Here is a 21405-nt window from a genome sequence, read left to right as displayed (position 1 = left end):
ATGGTATCTATCTCATTGATATTCTAAATTGATGGATTTCAGCTGAAAAAATGTTCTTTCTGTTTTTATTTAAGCTGAGAGAATTTGCCAACTTTGATTTTGATATCTGGAGGAAAAAATACATGCGATGGATGAACCATAAGAAGTCTCGTGTGATGGACTTCTTTAGAAGGATTGATAAAGATCAGGATGGAAAGATTACAAGACAGGAGTTTATCGATGGAATTCTTTCTTCAAGTAAGTTTTAAAATTAACGCAATGTTGAACTTAGAACAAACATCTCATGAAGTCATCTCGTCTAGATAGTCTACACTATACAGTTTATTATGTTAGAAGGTCACAGATTTCCTTTTTGAATTTATTAAGTATTACTTTATAATTATTTTACTTGAAAATATTTCTAGATTCTAGAAATTCTTTCCAGTTATTTTACATTGTGAATCGGGTTACAAATGTCGCATTTATATTATTACCTAATTAGTAGTTTGATGGTTTACTGAACTCAGATTGTCATTCTTATAGTATACTAGCTACTTCAACAATTACTTTTTGACTGATTACTCATAATAGTAAAAAGTACGTTATATAACCTACAGATGATTTTCAAGATCAGTTCATAGGACCATATGATTTTTATTAATGAACTTACATGGAATAGTCTCAATTATAGAAGGAAACTGTGTAATTTTTGAAACCAGTGTTTCGATGAGCCATGACAATATTCATATACCTGTATAATAAGGCTTAAAATGCTGAGCAATCGAACTAGGAAAGGAATTTTCCTAGCTCTCCTGATGGATTGGTATTCCTTAGGTGTGCACAGTTGGTGGTAATGTAAGTCTTCCACAACATGTATGTGATCATGCTTCCTTTTAGGAACAGACTCATAACAGATAAGGGCCTAATACTTAAAATAATCTTTTATCTTCAAATCATGGAGACTTTTGCTTTGAACAGTAATGATTCAGAATTGGGCTGCTCCTAGTATTTCATTTTAGTGTTGCTCAGTAGGAGAATATTGTACTGTGTATATTTCCCCCCTACTTGAGGAAATAGAGTAAAAGATCACTATATGTGAATATTGCTGTTTTGCTTGAATTAACAAAAGTTTATTAAAAAAACCTGATACCACCAAGAGGTTAAATAGTTTACTCTTTTAATGCAGTTGGTATCAATTTATTATGACTGCCAAACACTCCTGATATAATCCCTGTTCATCACCTTGACATTTTCTTTGACCATTTAATCAAGAAATCTCTGTGTGGGTTAATACTCTGCATTGTGAACTTGGTCTAAAGAAGGACTTAATGGAACACCATGCATAGATCTACATTGGGAAGGCTTTGCATTCCAGATTTAATTAGCAGTGAAATGCTTGCTTGACATCTCCTCACTATTTTGTTAGTGTTTTATACACTTTGAAGGTCAAAATGTTTACCCTCCCCCCAACATATCTTACAGTTTATTCTGTGCCCTTGCTTTTGTGTCTGTCTTCAAGCCACACTATGGTGCTCATTTTATCCAATATCTGGGTAACACCGGAGATCCGGATTGGTTTTTTTTCAGAAAGATTCCTTCACTTGTTTGAATGTCCTTATTTTTTTGATAAGCACTATCTGTCACCAAATGCCTAATCACCTTTTAATATTTGTGATAAAGCCTCTCATTGTAATGGAATTGAAAAGCCAAAAAATTTAACTTGTGTTGTTGTCTTTGTCCTGCAGAATTCCCTACAAGCCGACTTGAAATGAGTGCTGTTGCAGACATTTTCGATAGAGATGGTGATGGATATATTGACTATTATGAATTTGTAGCAGCTCTTCATCCAAACAAGGATGCATACAAGCCTCTCACAGATGCTGACAAAATTGAAGATGAGGTATATTTTCTGCTTTCTTAGGTTGCATTCTGTTCTCCTGGAGTAACTTTTTACAAGAATTCGTTTTGTTTTCACTCCTATGTAATTTGAAGTTTACTAGGCACACAAATCTTTAGAAATGTGGTATTTACAGTAATTGTCCTGTTGTGGTTTTTTGCAGGTTACAAGGCAGGTAGCGAAATGTAAATGTGCGAAACGGTTTCAAGTGGAACAGATTGGGGATAACAAGTACAGGGTAAGTCTTTTAAGGACCTCAGTTCTCTCAGCTGTCTTCATATGACTTGGTTTACACAAGGAATTAGGCTATATGAATTCACAAAAATCTTGAATGACAATTATACATTTTCTTTAAGATTGTCAAAATTTTTTATGTCTTGTTAGAACATATAGACTAAAAATATGGAAAATTCCTGCTGCTTCTCTTTCTTTTCACTTAAACTACTGAAGCTGTTTTCAATCAGGAATTTTTAAAAGCTAACTGCACGCATCCATACACATGCATACGTACAATGTCTCCTCAAAAGCCGGTCTTTTTGCCTGGACACTTTAACTGTTTAAACTACAGCTGATTTTCTATTAGTTTCATAAAAACAGTGACTGATATTTTCTTGTGGTATTTGTGTTGTACTTCAACAATCTTTTAACAAAGTGTATTCAATCATTTTTACACTCTTTTGTCATTTTATTGGAACACACATACTTCTGAAGTATAAGCGAAGTGTTAGATAGCTGCAGAATGATTTTAGATCTCAGAAAAATAAATATCACACAGTAGAGAAAGATCTGCTACCCCTGGATTCAATAACCAGAACAATTTCGGGTAAAATATGCAATATTTGGCTAAGAGAGGTTAATAAGTACTTGTAGATTTTAAGAGACCACAGAAACAGCAATGGGAAGGAAATGAAGGCCTTGAATATTTTCCAATATTCAGTCTCTGGATGTCTGGCTACCTGCTCATGTCTCAAGTAGATACCTTATTTAGAATGTCTAATGTGTTAGTTTGCATGTGTTCTAGAGTCATGTAGAGAATTTCCTGTAAACTAATCGTGTCTTTCTTCCATTTTTCATTTCTTATCAGTTCTTCCTGGGAAATCAGGTATAAACCAGTGGAATGTGTTATGAAGTTTCTTTTTTCCCTTTTTTGTTTTTTTTCCCCCTTTTCTAACGCATAGTGATTTAAGCTTGCAATGGTCAGTCTTCTTGCCATCCTTTCATTTTCAGCTAATTCATTGCTGGTCAGCTGTGGTATTTCTTTAAATGCTATGGAGCATTCCTTGTCTCAGGATCCCTCCTCTACAATCCCTCACCTGCTTTCTTTGGCCATTTTCCTTGTAAAGGATATTACTTTTAAAGGAACCAGATAATAGTCAGCAGCAATTCCCATAGCAAAAAAATCTTGAGCATTTAAACTGCAGTTGTAGAGATTACAATTATCTAATCAATTTTGAGTTTTATAGTCGAATCCTTCAAAATTCTGTTATATCTTTTTAGGCCATTCGATTAAGGGCTAATCATGGTAAACAGACCCCAGTGTCGTATCACTTACTTATTGCAAATTGCACAAAAAATACTTTCATCTTTGCAAAAAAGGGTACAATCTCTACACAATCAAGCAGACTGATTAAAAACCTAGCTGATTGTTATTATTTTATGTACTAAGGCAGTGAATCATTAAATATGTATTTTGGAAATAGGCAAAATAAAGTTGCTGTTCCCATTTGGGCTAATCCCTCTCCCGAAGTGTTTTCAAGGATCTATGGCAAGTCTGTAATGTATCGGAGCTGTGTTTAAGAATACCTTGTGTCAGCTGTGTCACTGGTGAGTCCTCCCTCAGGAGGAAACACTACCCAGCCCTTACTCCTGTGCTACACACTGATACACAGCTTCCTGAAGTGCTAAATTGTATCTGCCCCATAAGAATGGAAACACCTTATGCGCACCAGATATCAGATACTCTTACTGTCTTATGCTTTTAAAAAGGCAATAACAGATGTAATCCATTCTGGACATGCTGGTGTTAACAGCAATAGCCATTTTAAATCTCAAGCTATTGAAAATGTGGGTGCACTCTTGTTTACTAGCAGAGACTATCGAAGTGTAGAAGAAAGTGCAGAGCAGTGGATAATTTTGCCACATGCCTCAAGCAATATATCTAAGCAATAATTTAAAATATTTTCCACATATAGAACAAGTCTCTTTTTGAAAGAACTGTTTGAAATTATGTTAATCCTCTTATCTGTCATCTGTACTCTCAGATCTGGGAAACATAAAGCATTTCTCGAGAGCATCTAATTCTTACTGATGCAGAACGGCACCTACAGGCTATTGTTAAGAAGAGGCCTTTTTGTAGCTTAAACTCCCTTATGCTTTTACCTCTGGTTATTTTAAACAGTGTTAAAAACTGTTTAAAGAAAGTTGGTATCCAGGCTATTTTAGGAAGGAAATCAACTGAGTTACCATGAGAAGAAATGCCATGATAGATACTATTGTATTACTGTGTGACTTTCCAGCCCCACTTTCTGAATTAACCGCAGCTAGGTGGGCAGTTTCCACAGCGCACTGTATTTGACCCTTGGTGTGCTTGCCTGATGGGGTCTAACTGACTAATTAGTCTGGGACAGGGAAAAAAATAAAGAAAAGAAGGAAGATACTATCTTCAGAATTGCTAGAAAAAATTTTTGGTTGGAACAAGCCAATGAAAATAAACAGCATCAATTTGAATGCCATTTTTAAAAAAACTTTGATCTATATATATATAAAATGGTTGTTTGTTTGGCACATATTGAATGCATTATTAAAAAGTCCTTACAATAATGCTCATGTGAATGTTCTTACTTATAACAAATACAATTTACTATTGAATTAAGAAGCAAGCTTTTCTTTTATTTGGTTCCTAAAAGTAATATTCCTTTAAACTTATTGTCTCTTCTTGGCTTGAGTAGTTCCAAACAACTGAAGTCATCTAACAAGTAGGGAGCACGTTTGTTGTGTGGTTTGTTCAGTCCCCTCACTGGAGCGAGTAGGTACAGTTGAATTATGGCCAGCCTTCTCCAAGGGTCAGAGATTCTCCCGAAGAGGTGCATTCTACTCCCATTGGTTTGAGTGAGTGCTCTGCATGTTTCTGTGAGTGCACTGCACTTGGCCTGGTGATCTGGTGTCAAAATACTTTAGTACTGCTTTCTAAAAAGTACTGAATTCTTCTGGTTAGTTTTCTTGCGATTGTGAGGTCAACATTTTGGTCCTGCTTTCTTTGATCGGAATTTGAGTGAAGGTACCGCGTACAGGTCTTGTTACACAGGTTCCAAGAGCGAAATATACATTAGGCGTGGCCATCAGCCCAAAGGAAGAATGGACTCATAAAGGATCTTAGTCTGAAGCAGATTGTTGTGCATCTCTGAACTGTGAAGAACCTTGATGTGTAGACACAGGAATGACAAACATAATGATAGTTATTAATCATTCATTGCTTCTTTAATGTTCCCTTCCCCACACGCACCTTGCTATAGGGAAACAGTGTCAGCACAGTAGTGCTATACCTGAAAATATTCCCATAGATGAATCAATTGATAGAACTGTGCAACACTCATAGCACGTTGAATTTCCAGACCATATACTGGTTGTGTGAAGCCATGCTGCCTTCCTTTCGGCTGACAACATTAAAAATCAAGACTGTTGCAGACGAGTGTTTGCTTAAGATTTTACCAGTGAAATAATGCAAATAGGTCTTCATTAATTTGTACAAAAGCAGACTGTAACCAATTAAATAATGTACTACTAATTTTGCTTCCTTTATGACCTCAGACATTTGAGAATCAAGCATAAAATTAAACCTGAGTTTCTTTCTTACCATCTTGCCATCTTCTTTTGATTAATGCAGTGCCATCTGATTTGAAATCTTAACAGCCTTAATAATCTGCATAAATAAATTGATTTTTTTAGCATTTACTAATAATTAAATATCAAAATAAACTTTTTAAAATGTCTGATTTTTTTTAACTTATCAGTGTTGAACTGCATCTGAATGACTGAGAACCTCAGACTGTCATTTGATTTTTATTCCAGTTTGGTGACTCTCAACAACTGCGCCTCGTTCGTATCCTAAGAAGTACGGTCATGGTCCGTGTTGGAGGTGGCTGGATGGCACTTGATGAGTTCTTAGTGAAAAATGATCCTTGCCGTGGTATGTATCGGAACTGTTAAAGACTTGCAGCATATTATTTGGATGCAGTCACCATTCATTGTCTCAAGATGAGATTGATTTGCATAAAATAACCAGTTGTTGTAAACATCATCTCACTAAATGTCACGTTTTTGTAAACTTGAAATCACATGGTTGAGATCCTCTTCAGTTGCACTGATGTATGTCTGGAATAACTGTGGTGTCTTCTGCACAGTTCCTTCAGTGTTATAGTGGTGTAAGTAAGAACTGAACTTAGCCCAGATAGAGTTTATGGCACGTAAGCAGCTTGTATGACTTGGCAGAAATAGCACACAGAAATGTCCAATAAAACCATCTCAGCAACACAATAAATCAAAATAAGGCAGTTGAATTGATGAGTAACACCACCATCACAAAAAACCCTGGGCAGTGACTGTTCCCAGTCTTTCAGTCTCTATAATCTTGTCTTTTGCTTGGCATCTTCCCCAGAAACACTTTGTAGAGCCCTGAGCCTTATACAAAGCAAGTGGAAAATGTTCTGGTCTGGAGGAGGCTGTGCTCCGGGGGAGCAGGGAGTGCTCTGTCACTGAGCCCTCCAGGGCATTGCATCAGTTGTGCTGTGTTCTCAGTACACAGCAATGGAAAGCCCACTTCTGCGGTGAGATGGTAGCCTCTGCCTGGCACTGTTCTTGGAGAAACGGTTGGAGGGGAGCCATTTGTGAAGGGAGTGGGAGATACACAAGTCAAATAGCAGCCAGAGTAGTAAAACTGCAGGAAGATTATAATGTTCACTATCTTTACAGTGACCTGATGTTGTATAGCTTGGTAATACCACCCTGTTACCTAGCAGCATAAAATATACTGCATTTTCACTTCTTAAGAGTTCTGTAGAATATAATAATAATCATCCTCATCAATATTGTAATAGCATGAGAACAGCACAGAGAGGTTTAGGAGAGGCAAGCGACCTAGTGAATGAAGACAGTGATATTGGCTGTCCTGTGGACCTTACTCCAATGTCAGCCTTCTCATGCAGCTTCTACTTTGGGACAAGTTTCTAAACAGCTTGATACAGACCTTGAGAGGGTGGAGACATTGTATTTGTAGCAGCTGTCATGCTAAGTAAGGGATGTTAAATCCAAAAAGAAGCTACCACAAAACCCTGTTAAATTCAAAAAGAACAAAACCCTGTAAGGATTTGCAGTGTGTCACTAAGGCCTAGAAACCTTTGTCTATGGGCTTAAAAGGTACCCATAAAACTTCTTATCGTAGTATCATAAAACTGATGTCATAATCTTATGATGACATATGTGACTTTTTTAGCAGGGTTAAAAATAGTCCTTTTGCTTACCAATGTATTGCATATATTGTTTATTAAATGTAAGGGTTATATTATATTTATTGGTGTTACTACAGGTCTACCTAAAATTTAACACCTGATTTTGCACTACAGAAAAGTCATTTATGCCTGCAGAGTCATACTTCTTTTATTGCTTTCTACTTCTATTGCTCAGAAGTGCAGGGTAGTAGAAAATAAAATGTGCCTCAGAAGGTCTAGCTTCATTGAAGGGTTAACTTGGTTAATTCTGTTATATACCAAACATTTTTCTTAGGCCTATTGATGGGTAGACTGTTACAATTCATTCCTAGGTTGACTGAGAGATACAATACTTAATAACTGTCCAATTAATTTATTGGAATTCCTTATTACAGTCCTCAGTATTGTCTATAGTACTTTATCCCTTTTTCTTGGGTATGTGTGAGCAGATGTCAACACAGTGGCTCTAAAGAATACTGTTCTCTGTCAAATCAGCATCACTGGACGTTGTCCATTGGTACCTAATCCTTGTCTGGTTGAAGTCAGTGAAGCAGGTTCAAACGTTTCCTAAACCACTTCACCTAGCAAATTTGCATTTCCACCAAGTGCTCCTCATGTATTCAGATAAATCACATTGCAAAGAACTGTTGTCATAAACAGCTTTAAAAGTATTGCACCTAGTCATATAAAATCACTTCAGCTTATATTACTTCTTTATGTCAGCAGATAAATACTGTTGTTACACAGGCGTACTTGGGACTGTAGCCGAGTCTGTCCCAATGCCATTTCTTTTTTGCCTAGGAGACCTTTGAGAACTCACCTCAGAGCACTTAGGGACAGCTTTTGCGCAAGTCCTGTCTTTTGGCCTGGTGCTCCAAGTCTCTTGCATATGCAGCTGCTGTACTTGATTTCTTCTCCTGCTAACGATTTTCTTTAATGTGACCCATGTCCTGTGTCATTTTTTCTAGTTCATCATCACGGGAGTAAAATGTTACGTTCGGAATCAAACTCTTCAATTACCACTCAGCCTACTATAGGTTGGCAAACCCCTCTCTTTGTCTCCTTCTCCTCCTCTTCTCTCTCTTCATTTCCTTCCCGCTTTATATATATATATATATATCTATATACACTTTTAACTATATGCTTCACCCATCATATTTAGCTTAATATGTTCCTACATGGGCTGGTGCTTTGCAAGCTAATTTTTTGACACGCTTGAAGAGTGTTTCAAAAACAATTGTCATTCACACTGACACAGTTAAATGCTAACATGTCTTGCATTTATTCATGCAGAACATTCTCTCATATGTGTGTCTGTATGTGTGTGTGAGTGCTTAGCCACCAATTACCTCATCATAGTTTGGGTTTTATGTTCATCATTGCATGTTGCCAAACTACATAACTTCATAGTTTTGAATAAATATATTTGCTGCTTTCCTGTAATTTGTATTTAGCTGTTTCTTCTAGAACATCCAAGCAAGTATTATTTATTATGAATAGCTGTAGAGTTAGCAAAACTGCCCATCAGGTTGTGTCTATGTATTAATAGTTGATTGATTAACAATGATTTAGCACGTTGAGCATTCCATTATCACGCTGACTTCCTTTGACAGTGGTTCATTCCTGCTGGCATAAAGTATTAGAATAAATGAGTTCTGCACATAACTCCTCTGTGTCCAAAATAAATGCATTACACAGTAATGCATTTTATTTATTGTTAAAATGTGTTGGAGTTGGCATGGCAAAAATGGCAATACACAGCCTTGTGACAGCTTTCATATCTGACTCAATGAACACCTTTCTTTGCAGCTAAAGGGAGGACAAATGTGGAGCTGCGTGAAAAATTCATTTTGGCAGATGGTGCCAGTCAGAGCATGGCAGCTTTCCGACCAAGGGGCCGTAGATCACGACCCTCTTCAAGAGGTGCTTCTCCCAACAGATCTACTTCTCTGTCAAGTCAAGCTGGCCAGGCAGCTGCCCCACAAGCTGTTACTACAAGTACACCGAAGGTAAGGAGAAATGTACAAAACTGCACTGGTTAACAAATGGGATATAGATTGAATTTTTGGGTTTTTCCTTGCTCCAGTAATATTGGTGCTTTCTCTAGCCAATGGAGAAAAAATATCTCCATTTTATTTCATAGTCTGGGGAGGATCTGAGAAGTGTTTTGAATGTGTTTCCTCTACTGTTTGTTTGCAATATGGCAGTAGAAAAATTTCTACATTTAAAGTGCCCCATGAGCTAACCGGCAATTTGGGAATTGCTCAGAAAGATCAACAAACCTCTCCATTTCATATGAAAAATAAACTCTGTCATGTCTTCATTTTAGAACATTTGTCATTAACTCTTTCTGCTTAGTTTTTATTTCTACTGAGATTTGATTTCCCTGTAAAAGCCTGGGTATCCTTCTCCATGACATTGTTTTCCTCTACTGTCCTTCATATTTTGATTTACCATTGTTTCATACAGACACCACATCATTTAACACGCAACTATGGTAAACCATGGTTGACAAACAGCAAAACATCAACTCCTTCTAAGCCACCAGAATCCTCAGACTATCAAGGGTCATCTGCAGAGGTACAGTAAGGACAGAAATTCTAGTCTAATGACTTCCTTCACTAAAACTGTCACTTCACTAACAGCCACTAGAGTTTCAGTGCTTCACAGCTGCAACATCTGTGCATATTAATACATTGTCTTTATTTTAAACATTTGTCAAATTATTTCTTACCTTTTTTCCCCCCAAGTTTTTTGGGTTTTTTAATGTTATATTTTTCATGTTTTTTTAATTTTAGGAAAACTCAGCCTCAATGAATTTGTCTAAAGCTCAAATGGTCAATAAATCATAAAAGTATGGAATGAAATGGTTGAGTAAATGTGGGAAGGTACTTTAAAAAAAATAATAAAGCATTTAGTGTACTTTGCAGGTTTCTTTCCTAAAATTGTTTACTTTGAGTTCATGAACTGCAAGCACAAGATTAATAAATCATGATCCCTAGTGCAAAATCACTAAATAAAAAAATACCAAATCAATGAAGAAGATGGCACAAAAATCTGGATGTGATATATAAATCTTTACAAAAACTGAAAGTTTTGTTCAGGGGGTAGTGACCAATCATTGCTCTAACAGGATAGCTATTTGATGACTTAACAGGAAACTAGCATGGCTTTCATGGAAATTGACAGTATAGCAATTAGGATTGTGCTGACAATTAGGCTGTACGACCAAAATTTGAAGGGGGTTGGAGCCAAAGTGTTTCCTCTAATGTCATTACAGTCAGTGAAAAGATTGCAGCTGGATCAGGCTGCACACTGATGTGTCATTTGTGGGAGTTACTCTTGCCCTGGGTTGGATGGAAGGCTTGTAGAGGAGAAGCTTGTGCTACCACCCCCTCTGTTGTACCTACTTTTCACAAATCTGCACTTTGCTGCCTATTGCTGTTCATGTGACACCTTCTGGTGCAAAGTTTCCATAACCTCAGCATGGCTTTGCTCAAAGATGCACAACAAACTTCTCCCCCCCTCCTTCTGTGCGTGTTGTGCACACTGCAGGTGTGTCTGTGGTTACAGCGCTGTAAACACGCAGGGCTGTTGCTTAGAATGATTAACAGCACAGAGTTTAGTCAGTTGTATTCCTGTATTTTCTTTCATCTATTAGCTGGTAACTGCAGTGAAAGATTAATTGATGGTACATTAAAGGGTTTATAGACATGGAAAGGTGTTGCTTTCATTGAATTACAATGACAGGAAAGCAGCTGGCCTGATTTCATATGGGGGCACTGTATTTCTTATCTGCTCTTCCAACTGCCAGTAGTTTCAGTGAGTTTCTTTTATGTAAACCAGTGTGGTTTAAGATTATAAATGGAATGGTTAGGGTGGGGTAGGTTGCAGTGAATTTCTAAGGCATTCTGCGGCATTTACTGCCCAAGAGAGGAGTTATTCATTTTATATGTAAACTGCAGTTCAGCTTAGGTGAAAACTGAAGAACCAGCTAGTTTTATTTTTTGCACTGGTGATTCTATCCCAATGCCTTGCCCAGAGTGCAGCAGCTTCAGTGGAGGTAACTGTTCCCTTTCTCCTTATCGTCCCAAGCAGTGTCTGCATAGCAGAGATTCCCAGGGCGTGGCTGGCTGTATGTCAGGCACTGAACTCGGCTTTAACGAGGGTTTAATGTTGTGAGCTGCCCTGTCAGAGCCAGCAGGTTGTCTGCTCTGCAGCATCTCAGCGCTCTTTTGTTCAGAAGTGCCAGAAGTGGTCTGAACTGGCAGCTGCCAAGCAAGCTCCTGCCAGGCCTCTGCTCTGTTCTTAGCTCAAGGCAGCTTCCAACACACTCCTCTGCATCTCGGTTTTCAGTACCTAATTCTGCCTACAGTCGTGTGGGGATCAAAGGCACACAACACAGGATCTTGGGATCCAGGCCACTCCACAAACTGCATTCATCACTGCACTGGTTGTTCTTATTTTTGGATATTTATGTAGTGTTTTTGTGTTAATTAAATTACTATGAATATGGTAGTTTTCATCTTATTTGCATACACCTCTTATTTAGTGAGTGATATGCATTTTGAGATCTGAGGATTCAATTTTTGTGGCTGTGAAAGAAATTTTCTGATTTGGGGCAGATTGTAAGTCAAGACTCATTTCAGAAATAAGAAAGCAGACAGGGTAAGACTGTGTAGTAGAGACACTGTAAGACAGTATATTGACAACTGGAGCTTTTAAAATTAGTCCTATCCCCCTTTTTTCTGTTTTTTTGTTGGTTTGGCTTGGTTTTTTTTCCTCCTAGCACAAGGTTTTTAAAATTTGGTAGCCTTGTTTCAATTTTAAAAATATTTTCATCACCTATAACTACAGACAGAATGGTGGAAAATCAAGTTATGCAGACATAAGATCTCAATATGTACCATCAGCTAATCTTACAGGCTTGACTAATTATAAGAAGGTAGCTTTTTTCTTTCTTCATATGCCTTGAAATACACTCAAAGATGCTAAAATGTTAAGCAGACTGTTAAAATTATTTTTGTTGTTGTTTTACATTTGGACTACTTCAAATGCAGACTGCTAAAGGAACATTCTAAACTTCATTCTAAACTTATGAATAATGTCCATAGTGGCTCAAACCAGTATTTCAGATTCACAGTGAATGTTGTTATGATGATCATATTCTAAGCTATGGAGCACCTACTACCAGTCCTTATCTTCAGTTAAAAAAGCATTTGTTTGTTGTGTTTTGTTTTGCACAGGGAACACCAATTCAAGGAAGTAAACTCAGACTGCCAGGATATCTATCAGGGAAGGGTTTCCACTCAGGAGAAGACAGTGGCATCCTGTCAACAGCAGCTACCAGAGTCAGAGCTCAGTTTGCAGGTGAGTGAATTGACTTCAGAGATTGATCTACCACTTGCTTTGTTTTCCAGCTGAATATTTAAGGTCACTTTAGGGTTCAAGGGAGATGTCAGAAGAGTGGGAAGGAGTGAAAGTCCTACTGTCTGCCCATTGCTGAGGGCGCACATAATCAGGCTCTCCGTTCACATGTTCAGCTCTGGATGTGCAAAATCATGACTGCAATCTCTTGATAGTGGTACCTCCAATGTATCTGCCCAAGGAACTAGGGAAGGAGCACTTACTTAAAGGATCCAGTTCTTTACAGTATTCAAGTTAGTCTCCATTGTGTTGGAGCTAAGGGGTCACTTACTCATGACATGTACATTTCTTTTGAAAGAACTGCAGGGAGCAGCTGTAGGTGGAATTAATGGAATTAATTATTAATGGAATATCCCATAGAGATTTTAAAATCAGTATACAAAAATAGAAAGCAGTGAAGCTGTGCTCTTCCAGGATGCTCAGAGCAGCTCAGTGTAAGGGAGAGGGCTGGATGGTTAGAACAGAAGATAGCTCTGCTGGCTTTCCCTCACAGCTTAGGGCTCTGCAAAACATACTCAGCGGTACTGGAAAATCCTGATCAAAGAGTACATGTCTTTTAAATTACGAGCCACCTAAGATTTCAGTTTCAACACAGTGTTCTTCACACATACAGGGAATCAGATTTGTGAAGATCAAAAATACTTAATAAGTAATTGGAAAATTATGAAAAACCACATTAATTGTTTTCTGTTTAAGATTCCTTGTTGTGTTTTTTTTCTTCATGGCACATTGTCTGGGCAGGCTTTTACTTAGCAGGCTTGCTGAGAGCTCATCTTCTCAGCCCTTTGATGGGCAGGATGTATACTTTGCCCTTGTTTAGCTGCAGCTTTCATCTATATGGGTTTTAATTTGTTTTAGAAAAGAGGGGTACACATTTAAAAATAGTGGTATTCATTTTCATCTCCAAGATGCCTATACTTAGAAATCATGAATGCATGAAGAGACCAGGTACTGAATTTTTTTTTTTTTTTTCAATTAATAGCTGAGAAAATGGCAGGGGAAAGAAAGGCTCTGGCTGTTGAGTGAAGGTACAATGCACATCTAGTAAGTCAAGAAAAGCTGCCAGGATAATGCATTTTTAATGAGATGTGCTAGTGATGAATATGTGTCAGCATTTGATCTTGCATTTGCTTCTCTTTAGTGTAAGACAAAGCATCATTTAGCTTGCTTGGCAGAGGTCTAAATTTTAGTTTGTGCAATGAGGAATTTTTGGGGTTGCCAAAGACCCAGGAAAGGACTTTTCCATCCTTACCTTTTATCCTGATAGTTACCTTCTCTCTTTCTAGAAACCAGAAGAACTCCAAGCAGACCTGGTAGCCGAGCAGGAAGCAAGGCTGGCAGCAGGTCAAGCAGCCGCCGAGGCAGTGACGCATCTGACTTTGACATTTCAGAGATCCAGTCTGTGTGCTCGGATATGTCAGAGACTGTTCCTGCTACAAGCAGACCGACACCCCGAGCAGGTTCTCGGCCAGGATCAGCCAAGCCTTCTAAGATTCCAACTCCCCAGAGAAGGCCACTAGCCAGCAAATTGGACAAGTCCTTGAAGAGATAATATGATTGGCTCCATAAAGGTCTTTTCCTTTTGCATTAAATATTTAAGTTCCTAAGATGTAAAATATTATGTAGAAATTATTGTGAAATATTGCAAGAGGTGGATTTTTAATTCTGCAGATGGCCTTATTTGTGTATTTGTCTTCTTATTTTATGTGTATAATTTTTGTCAGATTCTTTTTTGTTTTGCCATATCCTGTGAGAAGGGGAAGAGTTCTAATGTAAACTAACAGTTGTACACAGTAACATGTAGAAAGTACACTAAAATAATTGCTGAATGTACAGTGTACTGAATGTACAGTAAGTCTCTGCAACCTCAATAAAAAAGGCCTATCACTACGTCATTAGTTAACAGTAAAGGATACCTCATGATTTTTCTTTAAAAAAGAAAAAGAGAATACTAAAAGCCAAAAGACACAATTACACATTTTGAGCTAACTAAACAAACACTAAAGGATGTATGTCAAAACTACTAAGGAATAGAAACACACATTCACAGTACCCTTATTTATACAGCATCTCCCAGAGAACTCACAGAGTTAATTAAGCACTTGCCAATAATATGATACTCCAATACCTTGCAGCATTTCTGTGCCATTGCTTTCAATGAGGCCAGACACATTCTGGATATCTGAACTATTATTCTGTAAGAATATCAATATAAAGTGCATTCATGTAAATGTGAGGTTTTCTTTTGCTTGAGTGGATGGTAGCACTGTATCATTGAACTCATTTTGTATCAAAGCAATTTTGCTTGCAGAAAGCTCAGAAATAAACATGTCCCTTAACTTTATTTCTATTGTATTTCTTATTTCACAGGAAGGTAATTTTCTGTATTATGTTCTAGAGCACGTACCATTTCAGATGACCAATAATTACCCTAGGAACACAGACTTTAATGTTATTTCCCATTATCAGCTATCTGATTTTGGTTAGCTACTGTATTTGTTTAATAAAACACTAAATTGCACATATCAGATCATATGAAATTATATGTAATTATTGTGTGTCGACAATTATTTTCTCACATTAAACTGTGTCATTTATATACCATGTATAAAAGTCATAGAGAGTAATTCACTTGCTCTATTAGTCAGGGAAACATTTTAGCTATTCATGGATTCATTGAAAGGATTGCTAATAGTTCAATTTCACTGGAAAAAAGGTGCAGCTTCAAATGGGAGTGCTGTAGCATGGCTGGATAGATGCTGTGGTAAGTAGTGACAGAATCCCTAGAAATTTCAAATGTCCTTTGATGATATCAGAAAGACCTGGGTGGGATTTGGCCAACATGGCAGGCCAAATATCTAAACCTGACTGTTCATATATCAGAAAATGCCGTACTTTTAGTAGAGGAATTTTAGGGGAAGACTGGATAATGGTTAACTGCTGACACTGAAACAGAAGCTTGGTTGATCCCATGAAGGTGATGGTGAAACCTGCATTTGCTGCTAATGCTTCTGGCAGTATTACTAAGAGGATGTTGTCTCAGTTGTCACAAGAGCTTTCTGCAGACTCACAAGTTGACTCACACCATCAGTTTGTAAGGAACAGATAAACAAAATAATACTGAAAAGATAATTGAATCAATCAAAACCCACTTGCATTAGGATTTCCTTCAACACAGACTTGTACAAAGGTTTGTAGAAAGCCATCACCAACCAGTCCTACCTGGCTTGGGAATCAGCACATGTGTTTACCGATTACTGAAGCATCGGTCTCTGCTGCGCTGCTTTATCTTTCCATTTTTCACCTCTCCTGCTGCTTCCATTCATCCAGTGATTGCTTTCCTAGAACATTAAAATAGATCAGGATGACTCCAGTGCTTTTTGAAACCCCTAACGCCCTTGGATAGGTTTCAACATTTACAGGTGACAACTGAAGTATCTCTACTTGTAAGCAGGAGAAGGGAAAAGGATAGAATTTAGGCACTTGCATGGGTAACTTGGCTGTAAGAGGTGATGGTGCCCAGTGTGATATTCGTGGTGCAATTTTTTTAACCACAAGACTGGTGTTCAAGGATGTAGGGAGGACAAATCTAACTCCTTTGCAAGAGTACGAACTTAGTTCAGTACCTTGTATCCCAAGAGCAACCTACTACACAGGAGGTAGTGTTGGCACTTATTGAAAGCACCTTTTATATTGCAGTCTTAGCTCAAATGTATTTTTAATGCTTCATTAATTATGCAACTTTGTGGAATTTTTGCATGACTACATTGTAACTTTATAGAAATAGTAGAGAGGTGACCAGCCTCTGAGAAATCCAATGCCAGCTAAAACCAAAGGACAAAGTAGATTACTATGACTGTCTAGTGATTACAAAATGGGGGAGGATGGGACTGGCAAAGTGGGAAAGTTCATTTATTAGCTGGAGAGAATCATCCAGTGTCAGAAACCAATTTAATAGTAAATTAAATAAGACTGGGAATTCAGTTAAAAAGCCTAAATCTGCCTCCAGATGTTACACCTTAATTAACTTCTTCCAAAAATTAACTGCTTTAGGTTGATACTAAGAGACTTTTCAAAATTCTGTTCCCTGTGATAAAAAGTTCATACTGACAAAAGTCTGAAAATAAACAATGGATGCTCTGTGCTTCTGTGACCCAAGGACAAATCTGCAGAATTTTGTGGGAAAGGCATATTGTGAACATACAACAAAGTGATAAGTAGCTCAGTTGTAGTGAACTATTTTTGTAAAGAAAGTATTCAATTTCTGTCTTTCTGTAATTAAAAAAACTTTTCTACTTTGGTACCAGCATAAATGGGAGATGAAGGTTTAGCCCTACATGTACATCATCACCTTATTCAGTTGCATGAGGTTTTATGTAACCTCATCACTGGAGATGCATTTTTCACCCTTTTATTACCTTCCTTATAATGACAGGAGTTGATCATAAATTCACCAGCCTGCTGGGTGACCGTGAGTCGATTACAACTTAGTGTGGCCTAGACTATTATACCTGTTTGTTCTGTGATTGTCCTGCGCCAGTGAAGGAGCAGAGGTGATGGGCAGGGAAAAAGGGCTGGACAGCCAATGGCTATGGGAACCATATTGTTAAGGGAATGATGTATATTTAGCACTTGGAAAAGCTGGCTCAGTTCTAGGTTCCTTTACTTTTTCATTTTCAGCTTTCTACATTTCTGTTTTTCTGCCTTCAAAGTGGGAAAGTTTCCACAGAATTTTCTGAAATCTGATGAAATCTGTAGTGATCTAGTGATGCCTCCTGGCCTAGGCATCCTCAGATTCAGTTAAGGTATATTGTGAGCTTCTTACATTCTAATGCAATAGATGACAGTAATTCAGGCTTTGCCTCCAGCACATCTCTTCACAAAAGCATAGGAATGGTGCTATATTTAATCTTAATTTTAAAACTAATGCATTTCATCAAAATAAACTGATGCAAGCAGCTATGCCATATCACAGTGAGCAGCAGGGTTTGGACCCATGGTTGCCATAGCAGTGACAGTGCTAGCAGCACCCCACAGCTTGCACACGAGACAGGGGTTGTAGTGTTAAGTGTGTTCCTCAGAGTATGTGGCAAGAAGACACATTGCTGAGCACTTGCTGTTAATGTTCTGTAAATAACCACAGTGATGGAAAATGAGCATTGCCTCGCTTGCTGCGTCTCAATACAGCTGCCCCAACTGCTTCCAGGTGTTTCTGGTTCTTAGGCTGTTTGGTAGCACCTGAGCTCATCCTGGAGAGGTTGTATTTAGCTAGATGTTTGGTCTGACTGTGGGTTATAGGAGGAAGTGGTGATGTTAGGACCTTTATATACTTGTGCAAGGTGAGTAGGCTTTTAGAGAAGAAAAAGAATGTGCTTCCCTAATGAAACTTGTTTTCTCTGATGAATTTGAATAATATGTTTGCAGACATGGAGGTGGGAGAGATGGTTGGCTTGTTTGCTTGCTTTTTTTTTCAATAGCGCAGGTAGGTTACTCATCTCTGTGGAAAAAACAACTTCTACTTCCTGAAAACAGGAACATTGTAGAGGAAAAGGGGGCTCTTCAGAAATGGATAGGGCAGCATCTTAAATTCTATGTAACTTGCACAAAAATGCTGGGTGGCTGATGGTATTGAGGTATTTTCAAGTTCTCTGGTAAAGAATTGTTCAGAGTTTTGCTGTTGCAAATGAAGTGGTATCTGACCTTGTTGCAGTGGGGATACTGCAACACGCATATATCAAACTAGGAGTCCCGTGGAAAGGAAATATATACGGACAGACAGATTCTTGCTAGCTGTTTCAGAGAGATGTTTATTTCTCCAGCCGCATGGCCGGGGCTCTGCCCAGGAACTGTTCCAGTCACGGGACCAAGGGTCCTTCTGCCCGCGCAGGGAACACAAACCAACCAATGGGAACGAGGCTGAGCAGGGGCAGGGAAACCCCGTGTCTGTGCCCTCAGGGCCCCTCTCCCAGGGCTACACGGCGGGGGAGGGACCCCAACATGACCTGAAGCTAAAGGAATCTTGAGGGTTGTTTTTTCATAGTTAAGTAGTTCTTCTGAACTGAAATTATTTAAGTAGTCTGAATTGCAGCTTGGGGTGCTCAAACTGTTTTTTCTCTACTGAAAGGTTGAAGGAAAGTGTGATGAAGGTGAATTGTGTAACTTAGCTGGAATCCTGGCTGAGTAAGGATGAGAGTGTTAATACATGTGTTATTAGCACTTGGATGGTTGAATATGAGTAAAAACCCCAACCTATAAATCAGGCCCTGTCAGCATTTACAATACTATTTGTTCTTCTGAGAGGAGGCAGATGGAGTGGTGATAGCTTTGTCCTCAGGGAAAGCTGATGTGGAGCTTTTTGTGGGGGTCATGGCGATCTTTACAACATTTGGAAAATTATCCAATGCCATTTATTTTTTTTCCTCTTTTTGGGGCTTCATCATGGCTCCTCCAAATCTTAGAGTCGTAGGATAATTTAGGTTGGAAAAGACTACTAAGATCTTTCTCTTCTTTAGGCAGAACAATAGGAACCTCTATGAAAGAGTTTGCAGTATCTGGGCTATTTTTAAAGATAATGCATTCACATGATAAAGAAATATCTCTGTATTTAAAAAATGATTTAAAATGATTAAAGTATATGACAGGACGTGAGTGGGGATGAGACAAACAGGCTTGTAAATATGAAATATTGAGGAAGTCCACATTTGCTTATCAGAAGAGGGGGTGTGGCTTTAAGCAACACTGATTCGAAGCTTTATAGACCAAACCAACAAAAGAAGGTAATCAGTACTAGGTAGTGCTCACCAAAGACTGAAGTAGCTAAACTGCTACTTGGAGTCCTCTTGTCTTCTATGAGCATGAGAGGACTGAAAACTGTCTGATGTCTAATGGATGCCCTTTCCAGAAAGGTACCAGTAAGCTTGGGAAAAGTGATCAGTTTAGACTTGGAAAAATGATAGACGCAGTAATAAATGAGATAATATTGTAAGCCTGAATAATTATACTATGGAAGAGTTGGCTTTGCTTTTGGAGGGATGTCATGCCTTAGAAGCTGCCTGAAACTCCCTGAAAGGATCAGTTATTGTGGACAAAGGTTGAGATTGACCACATGGCTTTGCAAAAGAGATCAGTAATTCTCAAAGGAGTGAGCACTTATGGGATCAGAGGAAAGGGCTTACTGAGGGTAAATAGCACATTGAAAGCTAGGAAAGACAGCGTAGGAGAAGGTGCTCGGTTTTAACAGAGGAAAGAGTTCTGCAATGGAGCCCTGGGCAGGTTTTAACATAAAGCTGCAGATGCTGGCTCAGAGGTTCCTGAAGTGCACATTGTTGGACGAGTGCTCTGGAAAAAAGCATCTCTGCGTTTCTGTGATTCATCGTGTCTCCTGGGGGTGTGCATTGCTTTCCACTGATGCTGGGGATCCTGCAGTGACTAGCTCAGCCCTAGCCAACTAATCTTTAGATGGCTAATTTAAGTAGAATGAATCCCACCCCAAATTAATGAGTTTATTTCAAGCTAAGAATCACTGAATAAAATTTTCCTGAGTGGTTTGGGAAATTCTGTTTCTAGCTTTTATTACTTGCACACCTTTTTGGTGCAATAAAGGCATTTTCAGGTATGCAAAGTATGGATCATCATATAATTTTGCATCATTTCTAGTCACATTCAGGAAACGCAAACCATGTAAGAGGGATGGAGAATCCCATCCCATACTTTAGGAGCTTGTGAGCATTCCTGGGATCCTTCAGCAGCAAAGCCAGGTACAACAGTGTTCCCCTCTGTGTTGCTCCCAGTCACACCTACCTCTGCAAGGCACCTGCAAATCCTGTTTCCTTTAAGTTTCCCAAGTATTCACCCTCCTGGGATCCACTGGCACAAGGGGAAATGAACGTGTCTTTCATGGGACAGTGGCAGATCATGCACAACCTTGAGACCTAAACCAATAAAAAACCTGAAGTAATTGAAAAGAATACCATGTTGACATGCTTCTCTTCCTTTCAAGTGTCATGTGGCTCTAAGGAAGGTAAGTGTTTTTTTCCAAAAGACATGAGCTATTCATTAGTATGGTGTGATTGTTTTGGTTATTTTTTGTTTGTTTTGTTTCATTTTTTCCTATTTGCCTTCTAAATAAACACAATTGAGTATGGCCATGCATGAATAGCTCTTCCTGGAATGAAGAAAAGTAAGTAACTACTTCTTTGAACAGTTATCCAGTGAGAAATGAAGCCAGAGCACAGTTTGTTATACTGGAATTTAAGGGCTAAGCATAGACATTCATTTTAAAGCAAATATAATTTCTTTTGTAAAAATATAATGAGATGTAGTAAACAAACCGCAAATCGGTTAGGCAAGCCGAAGGAAGGCAAGATGCTTGCAGTGGAGGCTATTTCCATGCATTGCTATTGTTTTTTCCTCATGAGTATGTTTGCAAATAGAGTTGTTCTGAACTGTACAATAGCTCTGCAGCATTTCCTATTAAAATTAGCCAACTGAATTTTCCAGCTCATGTGTATGGCGCTGTAGCAGGAACTGAAGTGATGCTTCCTGTGGCCAGATGGTGAGGAGGATGTGTGAGCTCCAGCTTCTGAGCGCAGCTGGAGCTCCTGGTTATGGTCCCATGTA

The 21405-nt window shown here is 38.4% G+C and overlaps 1 protein-coding gene across 2 annotated transcripts in view; it reads left to right on the top strand.

Moving 5' to 3' along the window:
- The window catches only part of DST (dystonin), a 132256-nt gene extending 116942 nt beyond the window's left edge, over positions 1 to 15314 (top strand). For both annotated transcript variants that reach the window (XM_032104679.1, XM_032104678.1), the window contains 10 exons: positions 75 to 237; positions 1725 to 1879; positions 2040 to 2114; positions 2961 to 2978; positions 5945 to 6062; positions 8328 to 8396; positions 9169 to 9368; positions 9829 to 9939; positions 12606 to 12729; positions 14073 to 15314. In XM_032104679.1, coding sequence (XP_031960570.1) covers positions 75 to 237; positions 1725 to 1879; positions 2040 to 2114; positions 2961 to 2978; positions 5945 to 6062; positions 8328 to 8396; positions 9169 to 9368; positions 9829 to 9939; positions 12606 to 12729; positions 14073 to 14338 — 1299 coding nt within the window. In that variant the 3' untranslated portion in view covers positions 14339 to 15314. The remainder of the gene's footprint in view (positions 1 to 74; positions 238 to 1724; positions 1880 to 2039; positions 2115 to 2960; positions 2979 to 5944; positions 6063 to 8327; positions 8397 to 9168; positions 9369 to 9828; positions 9940 to 12605; positions 12730 to 14072) is intronic.
- The last annotated feature ends 6091 nt before the right edge of the window (positions 15315 to 21405 follow it).

This window comes from Corvus moneduloides, chromosome 3, assembly GCF_009650955.1.
Source record: "Corvus moneduloides isolate bCorMon1 chromosome 3, bCorMon1.pri, whole genome shotgun sequence".
Classification (NCBI taxonomy): domain Eukaryota; kingdom Metazoa; phylum Chordata; class Aves; order Passeriformes; family Corvidae; genus Corvus; species Corvus moneduloides.
The sequence above is the reverse complement of the archived record's forward strand: the minus strand, read 5'-3'. Positions and strand labels throughout refer to the sequence as shown.